Below are 25,268 nucleotides of genomic sequence, written 5' to 3' on the forward strand. Positions count from 1 at the left end.
TCTGTTTGGATTAGCTCGTCAGCTATTTCAAGCACAAGAACACAATCCTAGAACCAGTTTGTGAAGGCAGAATGGAACGCTTCGCAGAGCCCCAGGGAGTCTTGCTGGAGGCTTCTTCCGTCGAGATGGAATCGGGTGCTGAGCTCATCTGGATCTGCGTCTGTGATGTGGGTGAAGTTTTCTCTCCTAAGTGGTCAAGTGGTAGTCCTTATATATTGCATCTAATCTAAAATGGAATTTGCAATCTCACCCTAAGAATGTTTTGACATAATCATGTACATCAGTGGATGTGTTAAAATGGTGAAAAATAGTTCAATATTGATTGGGTTATGGTGGTTATCTGACCTTGATGAAGGCACCTGTTCCAGACGGACGCACTGGGGATTTTGCTGATGTCTAAATCTGAATGACTTGACACTTTCACCATTCTTGGAAAGGTAGACGCAGACGACATTTGCGTCTAAGGCAGACATGTTGATGATTGTGTAGAGTTTGAGGAAAATGGCAGCTCCAGTTTTCTAAACTTGAGAAGATGGCGACTTCCATTACCTAAGATGGATTCTGGGCCAACTTAAAGATGGAGTCAGACCGTAGGACTTTATGTCCTAATGACATGCAGTATCTGGGTCGAAGGTAAAGAAGTTGGACCGGCTAACTAAAATGGAGCCTGCAGCTAAAATGGATCCTGTATGTGTTTAAGAACCTAAAACTACAAGAAAGGAGCCTAAAAGCAACAGATTTAAATAGGAAAAAAAAATAGAAATATGGAGGGAAACAAACATAAGATTCAGGATATTCCTGGAACAATTTCTAAACTAAATAGTTACTAAATTATCCGTGAATATGTTTTTGATTGTTCGTGCTTATCAGAAATATTCATTACACATTTACAGAATAGAAGCACATGCCAGAAACGTGCATTTACTGAACTAGCAAGTCATCGCTGGTTACATGTTCAGTAACACGTCTACAAAAGGATATGAAAAAGGGGTCTCTGCGCAGGAAGACATGACCCTTACAACGCCAGTTTTAAGACACTGAGCCCGCACCTACCACGCTGCTCTATGAGCAGCCCCTTAAGTTCAAGAGATACGCACTCTGTGCAATCCCAGGCCAGGCCCATGACACGTCAAAACACTGAAAGCAAGCAGGATACCTTCCTGTGGTTCCTTTATCCTGCCGCACACTTCTTACCTAGAAGCATCTCCCGGTAAGATTGGACGTCAGTCTGGGAGAAGTGTGGCTCAATGGTTAGAGCGGCAGACCCTGATGCAGAGGTCTCGCCCGGGACCAGGGTTCAATTCCCTGCCTCGGCGGCTCTTGGGTTCAAAATTCCACGTACCTGATAATTCTCGCCTCGGTGCCTATTCCAATCATGGGTCCCACTCTGCAACTTTGGGCAATAGCTTGCTTAATCTCCACAACGGCCCCCACAACGCTAAGGATGCCTGGCCTCCCCCTTGGGGGTGCCCAGGAGTGGACACCTCACAGGGAAAGCCAGGATGGGTTCCACAGCGGTATTCGTACCAGCGCCTTGAGACCCTTGCGGGTGAGTAGTGCGCTATACAAGTATCAATTTACAATTTACGCAGACATTGTCTGAAAGAATTTACTCATCTGGCACTACGTGGCCCATGGGAAAGCAATTGTTGATCCGAAAGAAAGCAGCCGAGGTGACCTATCAAGTCCATTTGTGTCTGCCTAACTTCTACCACACAAGTCCTGACGCTCTCAGAAGCGGTCGCTCCGTGCTCCCCGCTCCAGTGGTATCGTTGCTGAACTCGCTGCTTTGCTCTGTGATACTCGTTTTTTAATAATTTGCTGCTTGTCATAGCGCTGAAGTAATAGAAGCCCCAAGCGTGTGTATATTATTTATTAATAGCGCTTTGCCGATTTTAGCACTATTCTGGTTTTACATGCGCAAGCCCAGTTGTTGTCTCTGCTAGCTGCTGCTTAGCATAGCGCTTGAGTGCTAAACGCATTTTCGAGTGTTTTCATACATATTGAGTGTGTTTAAGTCGCCATTCACTCGGTGTGCCCCATCCTGTTGCCAATTTCACTTTGCTGCCATCTTGTTTGTTCTTTGTGCCTCGGAGCCCGTCCTCTCCGCCCGATCCCGCCTCCCAGCTGACCCTCCCTCGCCCCTCCCCCCCCCATTATCCACTTAGGACAGATTGTTTTGCGCGCAGCGTTCTTGCGCAGTGGTCGCGCCCATGCGCGCCGAAGGTGCGCCAAAGGTAAGCCCGTCTACGCCCGTCCGCGCCTGGACCGCGCCCAGCGCCAGACCCCCTGGCCCCCGCAATACCCACCCTGCCCGCCGCATAACGTACGATGCCGCCACCCTCCTAGCCCTAAACCCCGGACGCACATCACTATGCTACGAGGCTGCCCCAGGACGCACCCACGGTCCATTCGCCTGCCACTCTTGCAAGTACGCCTGCATCAAAACCCACACCAAACCCACTTCCCCCAAACACTGCTCCGACTCTAACCACCTGAAGTGCATCCTGTTGAACACCCGCTCGGTCCACAGACACGCCACTGAACTATGGGACCTACTCGACACTGTGTCACCGGACATCGCCTTCCTCACAGAAACCTGGATGAACGCCTCATCAGCACCCGACATCGCCACAGCCATCCCGGACGCTTACAAAATCATCCGTAAAGACCGCATCAATCAAGTAGGAGGAGGCATCGCCATCGCCCATAAGAAAACCATCAAAATCAGGACCTGCTCCGACGATATCCTTGCAACTGCCGAACACCTCCACTTCCAGATCCACACCGACCCTAGATCCACACTCCGAGGCACCCTAATCTACAGGCCTCCAGGAACCCGTAAACAATTCAGCGATGACATCACTGACTTCATCAGCTCACATGCCCTCGCCTCCGAGAACTACATTCTACTAGGAGACCTCAACTTGCACCTGGAAAACAAATACGACAGCAACACCACCTCCCTTCTGGACAACCTGGCCAATCTCGGACTCAAACAACTGGTTAACTCCCCCACCCATATAGCCGGACACACGCTCGACCCTATCTTCACCTCCTGCAAACACATCTCCTTCGATCACTCCACAGCTCTCCATTGGACGGATCACAGTTGTGTTCACTTCAGCTACAAAACCACCCCGACCCACAACCACCCACAACCTATTCCGCGAAGAAACTGGAACAAAATCACCACCGACCAACTCCTCACATCACTCAACCAAAACCCTCACACCCTCGCATTGGACCCTCACCAAGCTGCCACCAAACTCACGCAATGGATCACTCACAGCGCTGACGAATTAGCACCCCTGAAAAACGGCCAGATCAAATCAGGTATCAAAAAGGCTCCCTGGTTCAACGATGACCTTAAGAAATCCAAGAAGCTATGCCACACACTAGAGAAAACATGGAGAAAAAAACCAACCACCGACAATATGACCTCCTTCAAGACAGCCACCCGTAAACACCACCAACTGATTCGTGCCACCAAGAAATCAGCATTCAAGGATCGAATCGACAACAACGTCCATAACAGCAAGGAACTTTTCAACATCATCAAAGAATTCACCAACCCCACCGCAGCCTCAAACGACATTACTCCCTCCCAAAACCTCTGCGACTCGCTATCCTCCTTCTTCTACAACAAAATTGCCGACATTCACAACAGCTTCAAGAACATTCCCCACGAACAATCCTCACCACCCCCCTCAGAACTTTCACCGGCATCCAACAACCTCAGCGCCTGGAACCCAGTCACCACTGAAGACACCATCATCCTTATGAACTCAATCCACTCTGGATCGCCAACCGACCCCTGCCCCCACCACATCTTCAACAAAGCAGACTCCATCATCGCTCCCCACCTCCGCGAAGTCATCAACTGCTCATTCAACTCTGCAACCTTCCCAGAAAGTTGGAAACACGCCGAAGTCAGCGCCCTCCTTAAGAAACCCACAGCAGACCCCTCTGAACTTAAAAACTATCGCCCCATATCCCTCCTCCCATTCCCTGCCAAAGTCATTGAGAAAGCCGTCAACAGACAGCTCGCCGCCTTCCTCGAATCCAACAACTCCCCCGATCCCTCTCAATCAGGATTTCGAGCCAAACACAGCACCGAAACCGCCCTCATCGCAGCAACAGACGACATCCGAACACTACTGGACAACAGAGAAACAGTAGCCCTCATTCTACTCGACCTCTCCGCCGCTTTCGACACAGTCTGTCACAGCACTCTTATACAACGCCTCAACAACATCGGCATACAAGGAAAAGCCTTGGACTGGATCATCTCGTTCCTCGCTGGAAGAACTCAAAGAGTCAGACTTCCCCCATTCAACTAAGAGGACACTGAAGTCATCTGCGGCGTACCACAAGGATCATCGCTCAGTCCCACCTTCTTTAACGTTTACATGAGCCCACTCGCATCCATCGCGCACCAACACAACCTCAAAATCATCTCCTACGCTGACGACACCCAGTTAATCCTTTCCCTCACCAAAGACCCTAACACCGCCAAAACCAACCTTCACGAAGGCATGAAAGAAGTAGCCGAATGGATGAAACATAGACGCCTAAAACTCAATTCTGACAAAACGGAAGTGCTCATCCTAGGATCCTCCCCCTCTGCATGGGACGACTCATGGTGGCCTACTGCTTTGGGCACAGCACCCACACCCACAGACCACGCTCGTAACCTTGGCTTCATCCTAGATTCCTCACTATCGATGTTCAGACAAGTCAACGCAGTCTCATCCTCCTGCTTTAACGTACTTCGTATGCTCAAAAAAATCTTCCGTTGGATTCCCCCCGAGACAAGAAAGACTGTCACCCACGCACTGGTCACGAGTCGGCTGGACTACGGTAACACTCTATACTCCGGAATCACAGCCAAATTACAGATAAAACTACAACGCATCCAAAACGCATCAGCGAGACTCATTTTGGACATCCCTCGCCAAGAGCACATTACTGGACACCTGAAAGACCTCCACTGGCTCCCCGTCAACAAGAGAATAACGTTCCGTCTCCTCACCCACGCACACAAGGCCCTTTACAAACTAGGACCCGAATGCCTCAACACTCGACTATCCTTCTACACACCCACCCGCCATCTAAGATCCTGCAATCGAGCCCTCGCCACAGTCCCGCGTATCCGAAGATCCACCATGGGAGGTAGATCCTTCTCCTACTTGGCGGCCAAGACCTGGAACTCACTCCCCACCCACCTCCGCCTAACACAGAACCACATCTCCTTCAGAAAAGAACTCAAAACCTGGCTATTCGACAAAATATGACCCCCCCCCCCCCTCCCCAAGCGCCTTGAGACCCTCTGGGTGAGTAGCGCGCTATATAAATCCCTGAACTTGAAAGCAATTGTTGATCCGAAAGAAAGCAGCCGAGGTGACCTATCAAGTCCATTTGTGTCTGCCTAACTTCTACCACACAAGTCCCGGGGCACGTAGCCAGACTCAGGATAAGAGTAAAGAAGGAGAAGTAAGTATTAATTAAAACACCGGGGGAGGAGGGGTGATGGTAGGATACTGAGGGGCTGGCGGGAAGAACACATTGCTGAAGAGGAGAGGACGGTTCTTTTCACCTCTCATCCTAAGGCAGCCCAGCAGCTTTCACGTAGCTGGTGCACAAGACTCGTAGTATAGCTGAAGGTCAGATCTGTCCCCAAGTGAGAAGACACCAGGATCATCCAGAGGCGGAAAGGACCAATGCACAGGGTACCGGACACCTTGCAGCGAGCCAACACTGGGATAGTCTAGATGGGACTCCAACGACTCCAAGACAAAGCAGTCGACGAGGGACCTCAGCACCGCAGAGACCCCCTTCCAGACTGGCCCAGCTGTCCTGATTTTGCACCCTCGACTGACAACCGCACGGATCTAGCGTGCGCCGAGCCCAGCAGACATTTCAACTCTACATTCGAGCGCCCCAGCCCAGGTATCGACAAACCTTCTCCAAGTCCCCTTCTGCATCCTGTTTCCAAATGCGCTCCCTTCTTCTAACCAGAGAAGCGTGCACAGCTACTAACCCAACCAGCACCTCTGCCCCAGAGGTCCCCGGGCAGGTAACGAGTAACTGCCGGTGTTTCTTTGGACCTTTGCCCACTAGGACCCTAAGTCTGAAGGAGACCCCCAGAAACCGACTGCAAATAACTGTATGCTACAAATGCCTTTTCTCCCATAGGGAAGCACTGCTGCGTACAGAGGAATTTAACTATTTACTTATCTGTAAAAATTCATAACAGCAAAAGTACTTACTTCATTACTAAGTTTTCTAAATTGGTCTTGGATTTATTCTTGTGCGTCTAATTTATTGTCGCAGCGAGTACAACAAATGCTTAGCACTGCCCTCTGATAAGCGTAACGGATGCCCACACTACCACAAAGGAGCGCACTTGGGTTATCGTTTGTGCCTCTGTGAACCAAGAGAGGTTTGCCTGGACTCGTCACACAGTGCAGCTGGTTTTGGTCCATTATATAAAGAGCCAGCTTCCCACACTCTTGCATGGGCAAGACCTATTGGCTTTGCCAATGCTTGTCTCCATTCTAGTCAATGTGTGTTTCGTCATTGACTTCATCAGGTCTTCTTAGTGAGTGTACAATTACAAAAGCGTGATTTATTTTGTGTGCACTGCCGGTTATACGAAATCATGAAGTATGCCCCGAGATTCATGGTAGTGGTGTTGAGCATGTATTATAAACGCCAGACACGCGTCTTCACGGAGGAGTTGGACGCTCCGGTATAAGATACTACGGGAGTAGTGTAATGTGTCGTTTAGAATGAGAAAAGGCTAGAGTGGAGAAGAAATGCTGATTCCTGAATACTTCCAGTACCGTGATTTCTTTTGGATGCCTGGATGAAGAGAGTGCTCGTGGACCTGTTGTGAATCTCTCGGGAGTTCCTTCTACTCAGGAGTGATTGGCAGCCGCCACTCCTCCGTTGAAGCACCAAGACTTCATGAATTTAAAGCACTGGGGTGTTTTCAGGGCTGAGGGCCGGTTTTATGGCTCGGGTGGGGTTTTTTTCTGGGCTGGGGAGCAGGCTTTAGGGCTCAGGGGTGGGGGAGGCGTTGGGGTAGGTATGGGTTTGAGTGCTTGAGAGGGAGCAGTTTTTAGGGCTCGGGCTTGGAGGGGGTTGCTTTGGAGGTGGGTTGTAGAGCTCAGGGCAGGGGGCAGGGGTGTTTTCAGGGCTGTTTTAGGGTTCATCAGTGGGAGGCGGGGGCTTTCAGGGCTGGGGGCCGTTTTTATGCCACGGGTGGGGGGTTTTCAGGGCTGGGGAGCAGGCTTTAGGCTTCAGGGGTGGGGGAGGCGTTGGGGTAGGTATGGGTTTTAGTGCTTGGAAAGAAGCCGTTTTTAGGGTTCTGGCTTGGATGGGGTTGCTTTGGAAGTGGGGGTTAGAGCTCAGGGCTGGGGGCAGGGGTGTTTTCAGGGCTGTGGGGCCAGTTTTAGGGTTCAGCAGTGGGAGGCGGGGGCTTTCAGGGCTGGGGGCCTGTTTTAGGGTTCAAGGCTGGGGGGCCGGTTTCGACTAGAGATGTAATAGGATGGTTGTAGCATTTTCTGGGTGTGCCGTTTAGTGGCCAAACAAGAGGCAGCGACGCTTCCTGTTGGCTCAGCTGGGCTGGTCTTTAGCAGTAGGGTCAACGTGGGTTGGGCGCAGGGTTATGCACACCCGCCTTGTCACTAATGTACTCGGCCCAGAAACACTGCACAAACACCGGTGTAGGGGTATGATGCCATCTGAGTCGTGCGCTCACGTGAACTTTATTTGTATCCCGACGCCGTGCTCAGCATCAGAATGCATCTTCAATCACGCTGGTGCCGGACGCCACACTACAACCGAAACTTTCACTAAAAAAATGGCACCATATTGTTGGTGTGCAGCAGATGGGAACTCCCTGATCAATGTAATGTTGTACTGCAAATATGAGATTTTGGAGAGACCCAGAGGGCGGATTTGAAACGAAGGTGGCAGCTGCTGCCAGGAACCTATCAGCGTATCCTAATTGTAAGGGGCAGTGAGTACCCAGGCCCACAAGGAGAAGAAGGTAGTGTGGTTGCAAAACGCAGCGTGTCCAGCTATGATCATGGGTGGGACAGAAGCCTGTACAACCTGGCATCCTTTGGCAGGGGGGGCACACGAGCAAGCAACCCGGCACGTAGGCTTTTGACATCTGTACAATGGACCATCACATGAGCATGTACATGTTCAGAGACAGACACAGAGAGAGAGAGAGTCAGAGTGTCTGTCTCTCTCCCCCTCCCCCTCCCCCTTCCCCCCTCACCCTACGCCCACCCCCAGATCCTACAAGATGCATTCAGGACCCATACCATCAGAGGGAAATCACCCACGCTGCCCCTGTGAGACTGCCAAGAGATGACCACTGTACAGACGCAAACCGAAGGGGCACATTTCGCCAGCCTGAATGGGCGCACACACCTCTTTTTTGAGGGGTCCTCTCCGAGCAGCAGCGGCTTGATGTCCGAAGGCCACGGATTACACTCCGGGTTCCGCACGGACTGGAAGTGAGAGCTGGAAAACATCTCTTTCAGGAGGTCCTCGGTGCCTTGGACACGGCTCAGGATGGACTCCTCAACACTGGCGGGAGAAAAGCAGAAAAAAGAGTGATGGAGGGCTTCAAAGGTTGGCAATGCCACCCCCACCCAGGACAAGCAGGAGGAAAGAGAGTGATGGAGGGCTTCAAAGGTTGGCAATGCCACCCCCACCCAGGACAAGCAGGAGGAAAGAGAGTGATGGAGGGCTTCAAAGGTTGGCAATGCCACCCCCACCCAGGACAAGCAGGAGGAAAGAGAGTGATGGAGGGCTTCAAAGGTTGGCAATGCCACCCCCACCCAGGACAAGCAGGAGAAAAGACTACCTAGGGAGGTGAAAAGCAGACTGTAAATGGTGAAGCAGCAAACGTGCATAACATTGTACCCATCAGATGCTCTACTCCAAACTTTTCTTACTGCACCAGTACATTCCGCTCTTGAAAACATCCGGTGAACAAGAGAATATCCTAGCACCAACCAGAGTCAGGGCCACTTGCCGGTTTCCATGTTCTTCATAAAAGCACGTATTAGCACTTTCCGCATCGCTTTAACGGGCACTGAAACCCACCACTGGCAAAAGGACCCCAACTCAAGAACGGGGCTCAGACACCTTAGCCTCCAAGGTCACAGCTCTGCAAAACAGAATCATTATCCTGCCTGAGCACAAGCAGCCAACCATCAATGCCCCCTGATTGCAAGAGTCACAGGAACAAGGGGTGCTTCTGAAACCGTCCACGCACCGTGATCGCTGCAAACTCCTCGAACATCACAAATTCAAGGGTCGCCCTAAGCTGGGCGCAGTCGGTCGTGTCACCAATGCAGGATGGTCTGCGGAGGCTGAAGGATCCAGGACAAACAACCATCTTAATGTTACCAGAACTCAGTGGGGCCTTCAACACTGTGGAAACTCACTCCAGCAGAAACACGGGTACTGGTAGCCGAGGGCTCGCCCACCCGTCAAATGGTTTCACAATTTTATTAGAGGGAACACAAGGGTCTACAATGACCATTCTCCTGCTCCAGCTCAGATAAGGAGAGGGGACGGTGATCGACACTGCCCCCTACATCTTATGATGTATAAATGTCCAAAAACAAACTCCGTGCAATCCCTTCCAAACTCGTCTTGGACTTCAGCATATCCTAAGAAGTGAATGCAGACGTACACATCGCTTTCTACCTTGAGGGGCTATTTAAATCCTTCACCCCATCTCACCTACGGATCAAACTATCAATGGTTGACTAACAAAGTCCATGAGCTTGGAAGGCAATGTGACCAAGGGCTTACAAGGCAGAAACGTCCTGCAGGGCTGGGAAGAAAGTGATGTTTCTATTGGCTGAGAAGGAAGAAAAGTGCCTTAATGTGTCCCTGGGCTGACAATGAGGGCTTGCCCCTTTGAACTGCGGTGAAAGCAATGTCCACAACATACATGGGAGCAGTTCTTCTGGGCTGGGCTAGAGGGAAGGTTCTTGTCCTTAAAGGTGAGCTGTGCTGGAAGAGAAGGCATGAATGTAACCTGAATATGAACAGAGTTTCACCAGTTACAGAGCAAAGGAAAGGGGAGTCATTTCAGGCAGGTATGTCATGGGTCTCGCCAGTAGCCTTAGCTCCCGATACCACTTACCTGCCAGAAAGGGAGTCTCCGTTGGCACATTGAGGGCTGCTGATCACATCCAGTAACTCTGTCATGAAGGACAACTGTTGCTGAGGACTGGTGAGGCCCTGGTGGAAGCAGAGAGGAAAGGAGATGAAGAATCCTCTAGGGTTAGGTCTAAACTGAGCACTGTAACATGGTGGGATCTGTCCTAATAGAGACTCCAAGGATAAGAGCTGGGTGTAGACCCAAGACGACAATGTATGGTCCGAAAGAGGGCGAGCGCCAGCCTTGGACCTTGGTTGGCATGAGACAGACTCAGCCAGATCTGCAGTGAGCCCCCGCGCTCTGGCAGGGGTGGTAACCCAATGGAAATGCCATTATTGGTCCCAGGACAGTAGCCCCAGAAAGTCCAAAGTCAAAACAGCCATTTGGCCAGAAACAATGCAATGGACACTGGAGAGAACAGGACTTGATGTTCTGCTGGAGGAGAACAATATCCTGGGATGGTCGGCTCTGTGACACCATCCACTGTAGGTCAATACACACAGCTCCTGGGCTTTAACATCATTGTACCAAGTATTCAGCCAACATCATAAGAAATAATGAATGAGGGCCTTTGCATTAATGTGTGAGTGAATTTAACTTGGTGCTTCCCCAATGCAGACATGTGTGCCTCCATCCAGAGATGGGGCCCTGGCAGGCACATAAAATAAACACATATAGCTGGAGGGTGCAAAGCGCTGCTAGACTATGAGGAACGTGGTCTGTCTTGAAAAACTACGTACAGGTGGAGAACGGCCTCTTGACATTGAGAAAAATCTCAATCTCGGCAGAGGGAGACAACACGCTCCGTGTTGCCTGGGCGATACAAGCAACGATAGGAACACTGTTTAGCCCACAAAAAGGGTTTCACGAAAGGAAACTTCTTTACGAACCTCGCAGCTGGTAGGCTACATCATGGCTTTTTGAGGATTTTTAGATGGTTGTGTCCAACACACGGTGCAGTGGCAAACAATAAATGGCCCTGATGAATCTATAAACAGAGAAACATGTTGGCATTGAACAGTGGTTTGCATACATAGCAACCTTTACTGTTTTTTAACTTGAGTGGGTTCACTGAGCAAAACAATAAAGTTGTGGCGCATTGAGTGAATCCGTCCAATTTTAACTCTATTTTTTCCACACTGTGAGGTGCGACACATTTATGCACTTCACATTCTGCACCTTCTCTATTATTTTACCTCTTTCGTTGGACACTTTTTCTGTTAAGAGTGTAATGACTGCCAATGATGATAACAATGGACTCAACTGGTGAGTACCTATCAGTGGTCCGCCTGGTGGTACGTCCGTGAGGGGTCATTGCGCTCGCTTCACTTTTTTCACTTTGAGGAGTGTATGATTGAGATTGCAACAGTTGAGAGTGCGTAGTTTATGATTCCATCATACACTAAAAAACTGTCAACAAAGTGTGAGAAAAAGTTTTTAAGATATATATATATAAATGAATACTACGTAACAGAGTATAAGGAGGGTTATGTAGAAGACTACAAACCTCTAAATAAGACTGCATTGCGGGGATACGACAGATTATGATCTCCTTAGTCTTAGGACCCTGGTCTTTTTGTGTATTATTGGATTGATTGGAGGGCCACCAGGGTTATTTTCCCTCTTAGCTCCATAGTGTATGTGCATTGAGAAAATCTCGCCTGCCTAGCAAGGAGACCCTGGATTATGACACAACCTGCACCCCTCTGCCACCATATCCAACATGAGAGTTCAGCGGTTTCATGAGAAATGTAGTTTGCGTCTTGGAACCGATGCCTAATGCGCCCTCGAGAGACAGGAAGCGGTTAGCCATGCTATGTCGTTTCAGGACCATTCACAGGAATACTCTTATGACGTGGAAAGACCTCTCTTTTAAATATTAATAAGTCACGTCTACGTAAGCCTTGTAGCGCACAAGGTAGGGTTCATGGCATTTAAAAGGGGAGATCTAGAAAATAAATATCACCATCCCCCTATAGTGACAAGGCACCAAAAGCTATTTTCACCATGGAAGGCTCTTGCTTTCCAATAAGAAAAAAACAAGGGTACAAGTTAAAACATGAATTCTGCCATCTCGAGGTTGGGACTAGCTACAAACATGATTTAACCGCTACTTTTAATATTTATTAAAAATCCATTCCAATGGTAACATTGGGCTTTCAATAAATATTTAGAAAAGGTTACTCTTAGAAAGTTACCTTTTTCCTGCCTGGCACTCTTGAAGGCCAAACCACTACTTGGCCTTAATGAGGTATGAACGTTGCTCCTACGGTTTAGCCCAATGTAATCATTTGAATTGTAGGTAAAGATACAAATTCCATGTGCTATGGTCATAAGGGCAAAGGGGACATGTTCCACATACTCTGTGAAAACCCCATATGTTGCTGATGAAACATAAAAGGAGTGTCACAGGTTAATCTTAACCGCACTGGCCATTTATCACTGGTGCAGGAAAAAGTCCCAGGAGCCAGTGGCCTCAAACTCCGTGGCGCTCACGGACTGTGAAAGGTGACTGAAGACTTTTACATTCCGTTTCATAAATTAAAATGTATCTGTAATATGGAAAGGGAGTCAAACTAGGAGACAAGGGTCCACCTTATTTACACTGGTACAATAATACTGGCGCAGGGAGCGTGTGTGTGTGTTTAGGTAGTGATACCTAAAGTCACGCGAAATCTTTATGTAAGAAAAGTTATTTTCAGGAAACATAAGTTCAAACCCTGTCACCTGCAGCCACATGTCTGAGAAGCAGCTGTTCTGAAGTGTGATTTCAAAAAAGGGGGTTGGCTCTTAATGGGGATGGGGGGGGGGTCTTCATGGGGTGAGTTGGCTCTTCGGGGGGTATGTGTCTCTCTCCGGTGGGGAGGGATTGGCTCTCCATGGTGCGCATTATAAAGTGAACAAAACATGTTTACAGTTAGCACAAAAATAAAGTGAGTGAATGAGCAAGAAAGATCAACTTTCGTGGTTGGGACTGATGCTAGAAGCTTAAATGTTTTTTTCTCATTAGGGGAGTTTCAAGATTGCTTTGCCAAAGGTGCATTTAGTTGAAAAGTGTATGTATGGAGCCCTGGTTCATAAAGCAAATACTGCCACCCACCTGTATATGGGTGACACTATAGAATAGGTGTATCAGTTTATGACTCAAAGTACAGCTGAGCTACCCACAACCCATAATTATTTAAAAAAAAAAAAAAAAGCATGAGGCGTGCAAATCCTCAGCGCTGGTAATCACACTGAAATGTGCTTACTTCCGAGGAAGTGTCAATGTTTTAAGTGATTTATTGAGAGTTCATTCGAAATGACACCGCCCGTAGGACAGCTATGAGAGGGGGACCAGCCTTCCCAGCAGCTCTTCTGGACTGGGCATGTATGAGCTGAAATGCAGAGTCAGCACAGAATTCTTTTCAGAAACAGGAGGCATGGACAAGGAGATTTTGCATTTTATTTGTTTAGCAGTCTTCTGGAATTACCTGTTAGTGCAATGACAAGAAGTGTGTAAGAGGTGTTATATAGTAAAAGGAAACCTGCACTACGCAATTCAAAGAAAATATGATGTGTATCAATCACAAACGTGGAAAGAGAGAAAGAGAAACATCACTAGATAAATATAGAAAGATGCTCCTAAAATGTAAAAGGCAAAGGGGGGAAAGCACAGGTGGAATGGGATGCAAGCTCCTGGTCAGAGGTTGGACCAGGGAGGACACTGCATTAAACTCCTTCCAAAAATTCAAAATATTCGTCCAGGAGAATATTTTGTGTTCAATTTTCCCACATACAATTAAATTCCTTTGCAGTGTGATAACCCATCTCGTACCTTGATCAAGTCCTCGTCGTCTGCCCGGCACATCATCAGTTGGAAGCCCAGATGGGCCATCTCTGAGAAAAGAACAGGAGAAACAGCAGTCAACAGCTGGCAGAGTTTGGACACAACTGTCTCACAGCATCACTTCATTCAAGCAGCTCTTTGTTTACACCTGGTAAGGACAGCAGGTGAGATATACCTGAAGGATGCAGCACTCAGGACACGCGGTCACGATCGGTCACTCGAGGACCACCTGCACCCCTCAGGGAACCCCTGCTCTGAGTGACACTCCACACACACCTGATCTTCACAGCTGTAAACACACAGCACTAGGGCTCAACTCTGGCACTCGCGGAATAAATGCATCATGGTGGCAACTGGACACACCGGCTGTGCGTAGACCTCCTGGTACAGCTGCACCATGCCTACACTCTGGGCACGCGTTCTCCCGCTTCTGCTCAAGGTACAACAGTCCACTACCAGTTCTTAAAGCCATCAGCAAACTCTTTACTCTGGTCCTGGCTGAGATCAAAAGAAGACCAGCCTTGAGGTGCCCCTGGTGCCAGGGCTGCTATCAGAGAACATCCTACAGTTCCTTTCAGAAGGATTATTACTTTGGTATTAGAGCAGGACTGAATTTCAATAATAATCTGAGTAGATCAGGCCGAATTTAAATGGTCATCAGAATCTTTGCTGGTATTTGGAACCTGGCCAATAAACTCCCAGCTATGACCGGTGAGATCCACCAATCTCTTTGCAGACAAGGTAACCCCATCACTATCCACACTGCTTAACGCAAGAGGACTGTAGGTTCCTCCACTGCCCCAGGACACTGCAGTTAATGTTATCCCTCAGGAGTGAGGCGAGCTTGGCTCCGTTACCCAGAAGCCATTGCTTACGGTCAAGAGTGGACCCTTGTCTGCCTCATGATTTGGCACAGATCACCACCAGTATCTCAAAACATGACAGATGCTCTCAAAAACAGGGAATTCTGCTAAGCATGAGATGGGGACTCCATTACCATCAAGCATTGGCAAAGCCAATACGTTTTACAACAAGTAAAAAAATGTTTTTCCCTATACTTAATATGCAGTTTATATCCGTGAACAAATGCTCCTAGCAGTTACCAGCGTGTCAAAGTGTAGCTAGCCGGAATAATGAGCTGAGCTGCTGACTTTGGAGCTGGGGAATCAGGTCTGAGTCTCAGCGCTGGCGCAACATCCTGTGATTCTGGGCAAATCATTTCATCTCCCAGAGCCTGTAAACATGAATACGTCCTTCTGTAATGTAACTGGCGCTCACGCACAGCACTCCAAGTCCTTCTATTGGACTTTGTGCTATGAAAAACTAGCAATGATGGAGATAGGGGGGAGGAGGGAGGCAACTAGCGACGGGGTGGGGGAGGGGCATGCAGTGTCATGGGCGAGTTGGTGGGATGGACAGGCCCGCGACAAATGTGGAAGGGACCTGTGTCGAAGAGGCACGCAGCAATGGACGTTGGGTGGTTCGGGCATGCAAGGAACACAATGCGGACACTGGAAAGTAAAAAAGATATATACATTAGTATATATATATATATACACACACACACACTAAGGGTTTGATTTTATCTTGCAGGAGGCAGAGCCCAACATGGGTCATATGGTGGTTGGAGGACTACGAATCCCAGAAGTCCAAAGATGACGTCAGCAATAAATGCTATGAAACAGAACGAACCAGGGACTTGTTCTCTTCCGACGTCTGTCGCTGCATGCCCGCCCCGTGAGCAAGGAGCATAAGGAGCTCCGAAACGCGTTGGGGCTTAATGAAATATCCAGCGCTGTGTTCCGTTGTGCCTCAATAAAGGACTTAACTGTGGTGGCTGAGTTTGTCTGTCATTGCGTGCACCTCCAACTGTGGCAGTATATCAGTGTGTGTGTGTGTGTGTGTGTGTGTATATATATATATATATATATATATATATATATATATATATATATATATACACACACATACACATATATATATATATATATATATATATACACACACACATATACATATACATATATATATATATATATATATATATATATATATATATATATATATATACATATGCATTTCGGAATTTTTAACCTTCTTCAGTGCCGAAACCATATGGGAATGCGATATTCAGCTTCCAGTCAATTTAAACAATATTGCACTCCATTGGTGGGGCTTCAACCAACCCGGAACGGCACCTCCTTCATTAGGCACTGGAGAGCGGAATGGTAGGGACTCAATGTCCCACAATGCACCAATAACATTCATGAATGTCCGTTCTCCGTGTTTCAAGATAAATGGGCTTTTTCAATATTCTGCCAATATTCGTGTCGTTTCGAGTGTGAAGTCCTTCATCTTTATGGAAGCTATGCATGCTCCCTTCGCTTCCCGCTGTTGAGATATATATATATATATCTGCTCTTCAGAGGTAATCTTTAAATTCTATTAGTCATAGCACTGCTATTCACTTCAGCAGTCATCCCTGCCAGATATTATGTCCCTAAGGGTGGTAAAGAGGGGCAGAAAGTAGCAGATGAAAACTTAGGTATGCAGTCTTCACCCCACAGGACGTTATCACGCAGGCAAGCACAGCGCAGGCAAGTACCATGCAAGCCCTTTTATTAATACTTTACCACGTGGTACTTTACCATGCAGGTTTGGATTTTTTTATACGTCATATTTATTATTTAATTTAAAAACAAAAAGGGTTACAGGATGGGTAAGAGTTGAGGGTGGTAAGGGAGGGTAGTGGTAAAGGGAGGTAAGGATTTTCTAGGGTTCAAGGGCAGGCAAGTGGTTATTAAGGTTCAGCGGTGGGTATAGATAAAGGGAGGGAGTTTTTTTAGGGGTTATATACACGTAAGAGATTTTTAGGGCTATGGGGTAGGAAGAGGCAATGTTTTTTTAGAGTTCAGGGCTAGGTTGAGATAAGGGGAGGTAAGTGTTTTTAAGCATTTAGTGAGGGAAGAGATACAGTTTAGTTAGGGGTTTAAAAACAAAATTGAGGTTTGAGGGGTTAAAAGGAAAACAAAAACATTTTTTAAAGGGGGGGGGGGGTGGGAAGGTGAACCCTCAAAATATATATAATCCCCAATAAAATGAAATTAATTTCTGACAATACCAGTGCATTGCATTGTTAAAGCATTCGTGGTAAAGCCTTGTGTGGTATTAAAAAGCGTTGTAAATGCCAAAGCATTGTAAAGCCTGCGTGGGAAAGGCCTGCGTGGCAAAGGCCTGCGTGGCAAAGGCCTGCATGGCAAAGGCCTGCGCGGGAAAGGCCTGCGCGGGAAAGGCCTGCGTGGGAAAGGCCTGCGTGGGAAAGGCCTGCGTGGGAAAGGCCTGCGTGGGAAAGGCATGCGTGGGAAAGGCATGCGTGGGAAAGGCATGCGTGGGAAAGGCATGCGTGGGAAAGGCATGCGTGGGAAAGGCCTGCGTGGGAAAGGCATGCGTGGGAAAGGCCTGCGTGGGAAAGGCCTGCGTGGGAAAGGCATGCGCGGGAAAGGCATGCGTGGGAAAGGCATGCGTGGGAAAGGCATGCGTGGGAAAGGCATGCGTGGGAAAGGCATGCGTGGTAAAGGCGTGCGTCGTAAAGGCATGCGTGGTAAAGGCATGCGTGGGAAAGGCATGCGTGGGAAAGGCATGCGTGGGAAAGGCATGCGTGGGAAAGGCATGCGCGGGAAAGGTATGCGCGGGAAAGGTATGCGCGGGAAAGGCCTGCGTGGGAAAGGCATGCGTGGGAAAGGCCTGCGTGGGAAAGGCCTGCGTGGGAAAGGCCTGCGCGGGTAAGGCCTGCGCGGGTAAGGCCTGCGCGGGTAAGGCCTGCGCGGGTAAGGCCTGCGCGGGTAAGGCCTGCGCCGGGAAAGGCATGCGTGGGAATGGCATGCGTGGGAAAGGCTAATGTTCAAATCTTAGCATCGCTTGTTGTGGTAAAATAATGCCTACTCTACCCATCATCACTTCGGCCTTTGTTATTGCCGCAGCCTTTACATATTGAGGACTCATCGTGGAGACAGTCAAATTCTTTTGAGCCAGTTCTTTTGTCCTTCCCAATATTTGAAAAACAGAACTACTCTTGGGTAGATATGGTCATATGATTGGTGCTGCTCAGTCAGGATATTCTGCAGCTCTGGTGAGAGGCACAGGAGCCAATCTAAACAACCATTGCCACAAACAACAACACTTATCAGATGTGTGCATAGTTACATTAATCAAGAAACAAGAGGATGCCTTTCCTAACAAAACTTGCTTGTTTATGGTGAGCACGGGCGGGGAATGACAGGAGAACTTCACCCTTTGGAGTCAAGCGAACCCATCTACATATTTAAGTTAGGTCAGGGAAAACAAAATAATTGCTTGTCCTAGTAACTACCAACAATTTTCCAAATGCAATTGGATAATAGTACTTTGGCAATCGTTCATGGGCAACTTGTTCAAGAAGTCATTATCAATAATACAGAGGTGTACAGCCCACTGTTCTGTCGTTCAAAATACAATATGGCCCTACCTCTGAAGGGTCTCACCTGGCAGGTCAGGATGGACTATTCCCACGAGGAGCAGGGTCAGTACTGATTTGCATAGTGTGGGCCTCTGTCTAGAGTGGCACAGTGGGTGAAAGACGACGGTCTGGAGTGCTACCATCAAGAGTGATTTCAAGTAGTTTAGAGAATTGACAAGTATTCTTCCCACCACATTTTGTTTTTTTGATGAAACACCCTAAGTGGCCAAGTGTACGCCCAGAGGTGGGTCCTTCTTCCTGAGCCACAGTATCCAAGCTATAACTCACAGACGAGGCCAAAACGAGTCTTGGGTTGCTTGTGTTCCTTTCTGGAGGGGGCCTTGCCTGGCAGCTCGTGATGGGCGGTTCCTCAAAGAAACAGAGCCTCTGTCTAGAGTGGCACAGCGGGTGAAACACGTGATTTTGGCGGCTACGCAGACCAGTCAGCAGAGGTTCACATATGTGCAAGCATTCTTTCCAACACCTTTTGGAGTTTGCCATTTGCTTGTGCGTATCCCCCTGGGCTATCAGACAGGTGAGCTGCTTGTTCCATTCCCTGGCTTCCATAGTTTGCCTCTGCTCTTGGGGCAGGCTTCGTTCTAGACAGGAGCATGCGGTTTACCTGCTGCCCCCGTGTCTGGAATGTAGGGAGCCTGCACACCTGGAGCATCTGCTGGTAGTCCAGGGCTAGTGTAAGCAGCAGCATCTTCAGGAGACAGATCAACTTAACACGGTAGGACAAAACAAAACATCAATCACTAACACTTATAGTATGAACATGCTAAGAACACTGATGCTAACCACTGTACTGCTATTCAAAGATTATATTCAGAGCCAGGGAGATGTGAGGACCAGTGCCTGAATCCTCAAATGTAGCGCATTGAGGTCACCAAGGTCTCTTGAAGGGAGAGAGAGAAGGTATACCTTTAATTTTCACATCGGCCTGGGACTCCTTCAGACAAGAAAACTGATCCTGGAGTGGTGGGCAAATCCTGCAACAAAGGAAAGGCATTGTTACGAGAGAGGCAGCACATCAAACTGAAGAGGAGAAGGAGAAGGAGCTGAGTTAGGAGAGAAACACACAAGTAGAATGCAAAGCGTAAATACAACAAATGGCAACAGTTCAAAGGAGCGCACAGCAATTTAGGAAAAGTAAATCCGCAAAGTATAGTTGGTGCTCAAGGTAGACTCGAGTCCGTTACCAAGACTCCAAAAAAACCCCAGGGCGGTTCGACCACATTTGCATTTGGTAGCACGCTAAAATACTATCGAGGTGCACTCCGGATACACGAACTATGGACCGAGATTAACACTTACTGCGGGGTTCCCGATAAGAAAACATTTACAGAATAACGTGCCCGAAGGACAGATATCTGACTATTATTGCTGAAAACAGAAATCGTGCTACAAGACTGTACCTAATTGAGAATAAGCTATACGCTGAATTGGAATCTTGTGGAGAGGACCTATCGTATAGAATTTAAATTGGACCTCATAGGGCCCTGAAGAAGTCTGTATGTCAAAGACTGGCTAAGACGAAACACGTGTTGGCTGTTGGCTTTATTGAAAATATTATTTTGGAAGAAGAAGATGAAAAGAAAACTTGAAGAACAACAGAGAATATAAACTGTGGACTGTAATTAATAATTGGAGTGCTTGGTGGATCAGTTGCTAGTATGCAAAGCGACCTGTGTGAAAAGAGAAAGAGCAAACAAGACAGGCAGCAGGAGGGAGAAGAGCTGGAAATGGACGCAGACGTGACAATTACTAGACAGAGTCCCATGTTACTCAGAGGAGGAAAAAATAAGCTTAAAACAGTAGTATGAAAAGAGGGGCCTCTATACAAGAACACTGTGGAGGGGGAAAGACGTGTGCTGCAAGAAAGACGACTTGCACTGTACTACAAGAGAGGTCTCTCATCCCGCTACGAGAACACACTCACACTGTACCACGAAACAGGGCTTACACAAAGTAACAAAAGTAACAAATTCAATCCTGCACTGTGCTACAAGAACGGACTCACATTGTACAGTTAGAGAGGACTCGCACTGGAGAAGCCACAGCAGAACTGCACTGTGGTAAGAGATTGGACTTGCACGCTCTACTAGACTTGACCCTGCTCGAGAGCCGAGCCGCACTGCGCTTCAAGAGAGCTGCAATGCATAACAAGAGAGCTGCAATGCGCTACGAGAGCTGCAATGCGCTACGAGAGCCGCAATGCTCTACGAGAGCCGCAATGCTCTACGAGAGCCGCAATGCGCTACGAGAGCCGCAATGCGCTACGAGAGCCGCAATGCGCTACGAGAGCCGCAATGCACTACGAGAGCCGCAATGCGCTACGAGAGCCGCAATGCGCTACGAGAGCAGCAATGCACTACAAGAGCCGCAATGCACTACAAGAGCCGCAATGCACTACGAGAGAAAGTGGCTCTACTAGAGTAAGCCGCACCCCGGAATCGAGAGCAGATCCGCACCCCGGAATCGAGAGCAGAGCCGCACCCCCCTACAAGATCAGAGCCGCACACCGCAACAAGAGCAGAGCCGCACACCGCAACAAGAGCAGAGCCGCACCCCGGAATCAAGAGCAGAGCCGCACCCCGGAATCAAGAGCAGAGCCACACCCCGGAATCAAGAGCAGAGCCACACCCCGGAATCGAGAGCAGAGCCGCACCCCGCAACAAGAGCAGAGCCGCACCCCGCAACAAGAGCAGAGCCGCACCCCGCAACAAGAGCAGAGCCGCACCCCGCAACAAGAGCAGAGCCGCACCCCGCTACAAGAGCAGAGCCGCACCCCGCTACAAGAGCAGAGCCGCACCCCGCTACAAGAGCAGAGCCGCACCCCGCTACAAGAGCAGAGCCGCACCCCACTACAAGAGCAGAGCCGCACTCCACTACAAGAGCAGAGCCGCACTCTGCTACAAGAGCAGAGCCGCACTCTGCTACAAGAGCAGAGTCGCACTCTGCTACAAGAGCAGAGTCGCACTGCACTACCATAGCAGAGCCGCACTGCACTACCATACCAGAGCTGCACTGCACTACCGTGACAACCGGATTCGGGTCCGAGGTAGCGACGGACAGAGCGTTGCCTCACGCCCTGAGTTGTTACCAGGAGCGGTGGGTAGTCCTCCCAATTGCATACAGGTGTTTACCAAATATCCCTGTAGTGCCTACCAAAAGTATTACACAGGTATAAGTTGGTTGTATCGTTCCAATTATATTGGCAATTTTTTGTGTGTTAGTTCTTACTCACTTATATTTTGTAGTAGTAGTAACAATCCGGTCCTGAGGAAGGCCAAGATCGATTTATGATCAAGATTGACTGAAACATGTAGACCCTCTTATTGCTTTGACCAGCGCGCTCGCACATTTTTACAGACCGCACGTACCCTGCTTTTCATTTTTGACACCAAGGGATACCTAATAAATAAGGTTGGGCCGAAAATCCGTTCCGCTCGCGGAATTTGCAGATTTGTGTAAATTTCGCGATCCGCGAATCTCGCAAAATTACAGAAAAATGCACAAATATGCTCGCGGGCGGATTTGCACATGCTGAGAGTTGAAACTATGGACAAAACGTGAAAAAATACCCCCCAGTCCCCCTCATCCAAAGATGGCACAACGCAGCCGCAGGTCCTGGTGTCTGCCTAGCGTGGATGTTAGTTTGAATATTTGAAAAGATTCTAGTGAAACAAACTCTCCTCCCTTTCGTGTGCTGCTTGCCGCCAGGAGTAAGTTATCAAATGCTATCAACCGCCCCCTGGTAAATGCCTATCATCCCAATCGTCTCCTCAGATCCGGGACATCCTATCTCACCACAGTGCCCCGAATTAAGAGAGCCAGGTGCGGAGGCCGCTCGCTCTCCTATAACCTAGCCAAGATCTGGAACACTCTCCCCCTCTCAATCAGATCGGAACCTAAACTACTTACCTTCCGAAAGCTTCTTAAAACCTGGCTTTTTAATAAATCATTTCTTAATAATTCATCTTAATAATTCTTTAAAGTCTAGCGTACTCCAACTAGCCCAACCTCTGCAGCGCTGGGACGCCCCTGGGTAGCCATCGCGCTTTATAAATTATCTTTTCATTTCATTTCATTTCAAGTTATCCACCCTAACTGGACTAATGACACCACCACCCGCCTCTGAAAATTCTCATCCCCTGCTCTCTGCCCCCCACCCTGCACAAAGTTAACCACAACTGCTGCCCCAGTAATTCTCATTAGAGCTCTGACAGAGCAAATTAAAACAGGTGGGCAAACAAACACAGCGTTGCAGACTGTGAAGGAATACAGGGTATCCCCAGGCAAGGTGCAGCCTGCAGCAGGTGGTTGAAGCAGGCTTTGGGTCTGGAGGTGGAGGTCACTGGAGGCAAATCTTCTGTCCCTTTACGCATTTGCAGTGTAGGAAAAGCACTATACATTTCCCCAACGAGCTAGCACTTACTGATTAGCCAGAAACAGTCTATTTGTGCAAATCCACGAGTTTGCGAATTTCTTCGTGAACTTGCGGATTTTTTTGCGATTTTGCGTGAATTTGTGGACCGCAAATCCTCAAAATTCACCCATACTTACTAATAAACTTATTCTCTCCTGGTAGTCAATTTTAATCACTCACTTTACACACTGCATCGATTTACAGGAGGGCCGACCTACTGCTTGCTGCCGGCGGAACTCTACGGGGGCGCCGGAGGTACCTGTGGGCACTGAACACGATCACACGCCTGACCCCCTACATCGGCTCCTCCCGCCCAGGTGCACCCCCTCCGAGACGCCTTGTGGGACCAGCCCTACCCTCCCGAGTCTGACCTAGGCATGCGGCGCGCCCGGACCGGACCACCGCCTGGGGCTCCACCGCAGCGCAGTCCACATACCTCCGAGAGCCTGAGCGCTGCGTGGAAGCTGCGGAGTTCAGGCGAGTACCGAGGCGACCAGGGGACCGCTGCACCAGACCGGGGACAAGCGCCGGCTGCGCTACGCAGGCCGGCTCCGCGGCTGTATTGGCGGACGCCATCTTGCCTTCTCTCCAGGATCACGGGGAACACCAAGCTGACAGTGCAGGGAGCTACCAACGCCGGGGGCTCTAAGCCACAACTACGGAGCCAAGACACAGGGAGCGCAGTGAGACACCAATGGAGTCCCTGCTTACACCTTGCCGGAGACGGACCCAGGCGCCTATCTGGGCCGCGGCACGAGGGTAACGAGGTCACACCTGGGAATACTTCTGCCGGGGCTGCTGCGCGGCGCTTCTGGCCTCCCCTTTGTAGAACCCCTTGTGCCACGCAGCGGACGATACCTGACACCCCCGCCAAGGCTCCCAATACTGCTCCATAGAGGACGCTGCTCATCGCGCTGCTGCATCTATCACAGACGCTACAATTGACACGGAACCGGCGGATCCCCCCAGCCATCGCGGGTTATTGTGCTACTGACGCCCTATCGGATTACCTATTACAGGGACAGCCCGGACACAGGATATTGTGTGCCGCTACACAGTGGAGGTTGTGAAGGGGGCGTGTGGTCGGCACAGCGTCGCCCTGCACACTAGATCCATGGGGAGACACAGAGGCAAGGCCCAGGACCAGGGCGCATCAACGGATATGCAGTCCACCGGCTCGGAAGACCCGCTGGCCTCTTCCAATATGGACGTTATCCCACCGACAGGGAAAGGGTCACAGGATGCCAAACTGGACCTTATCCTGAATGAAATACGGGCAACAAGAGAAGCACTCGAATCACGTATGGACAACATGGCGACGGGCCTCTCATTGCTCCAGGCAGATCACAACAAACTGGCGGAGAGGGTGTCGGAGCAGAAAATCGCACTCAATGATCTAATACCCCAACAGACAGAACATTCCACGAAGCTGGAAGGCATGGAAAAACAACTCAGACAGCTGTGGGACAAGGTGGATGATGCGGAAGGACGAGCCCGCCGCAACAACGTCCGCATTTTGGGCATTCCGGAGCGCAGTGAAGGGAGGAATCCTGCTCAGTTCGTGGAAGACTGGCTCAAAAAGATGGTAGGCCCGGAGGATCTGACTACCCTATATAGCGTGGAACGAGCGCATAGGATGCCCTCAACACCGCCGCAACCAGGAGCACCACCGCGCCCTTTGATCGCACGCCTCCTTCACTATAAAGATCGTGACACAGTGCTACACGCAGCGCGGGAGGAAAGCACCTCTCTGTTACGAAGACAAGACTATATCCGTATACCCAGACTTCACTCCAGCGGTGCAGCGAGCCAGGTCCACCTTCCTGGGGGTAAAACGCAAGTTGCGCGAACGAGAATTGAAATATGCCCTCCTATTCCCAGCCCGCCTCAAGATCCTACATGGCAACAGATCACACTTTTTTGACTCACTTTTTTGACTCACCGGAGGAAGCGGAGGAATGGATGGAAGTAACGCTCACACCACCGACCTCACAGGACCCATTTGCCGACGATGGGGGCGACGGCCATCGGAGTCGGCCAGACCGACGACGCCCTGCCTCAGATACTGGCCAAGGCCCCTCAACACGGACCTCGCCGAAAGGACAAGACGCAACGAACTGTTCAGAGGAACGAACAAAGGTAGCGCAGTTGACAGAGGAAGCACTAGCTGCTCACGATGCAGACACGGCGAGAGACGTGGCCAGCACTTCAGACACGCATACGGAAGTATCGGGGTCGGCGGACAGCTTACAGCTCTTCCCCAAGATCACGGCGCAAATGGCTGAAGAATTTTAACAACAGCGCCTTG

General features: G+C 49.4%; 1 protein-coding gene across 1 annotated transcript in view; it reads right to left on the minus strand.

Annotated features, from left to right (window-relative positions):
• The window catches only part of HAUS7 (HAUS augmin like complex subunit 7), a 128,154-nt gene that overhangs the window by 32,951 nt on the left and 69,935 nt on the right, over positions 1-25,268 (minus strand). Inside the window, exons 3-6 of the mRNA XM_078664115.1 lie at positions 19,453-19,520; positions 14,022-14,083; positions 10,187-10,284; positions 8,452-8,610 (exon numbers count right to left, since the gene is read on the minus strand). Of these exons, the coding sequence (XP_078520241.1) occupies positions 8,452-8,610; positions 10,187-10,284; positions 14,022-14,083; positions 19,453-19,520 (387 nt within the window). The remainder of the gene's footprint in view (positions 1-8,451; positions 8,611-10,186; positions 10,285-14,021; positions 14,084-19,452; positions 19,521-25,268) is intronic.

The sequence above is a fragment of the Lissotriton helveticus genome, chromosome 10 (assembly GCF_964261635.1).
Source record: "Lissotriton helveticus chromosome 10, aLisHel1.1, whole genome shotgun sequence".
Classification (NCBI taxonomy): domain Eukaryota; kingdom Metazoa; phylum Chordata; class Amphibia; order Caudata; family Salamandridae; genus Lissotriton; species Lissotriton helveticus.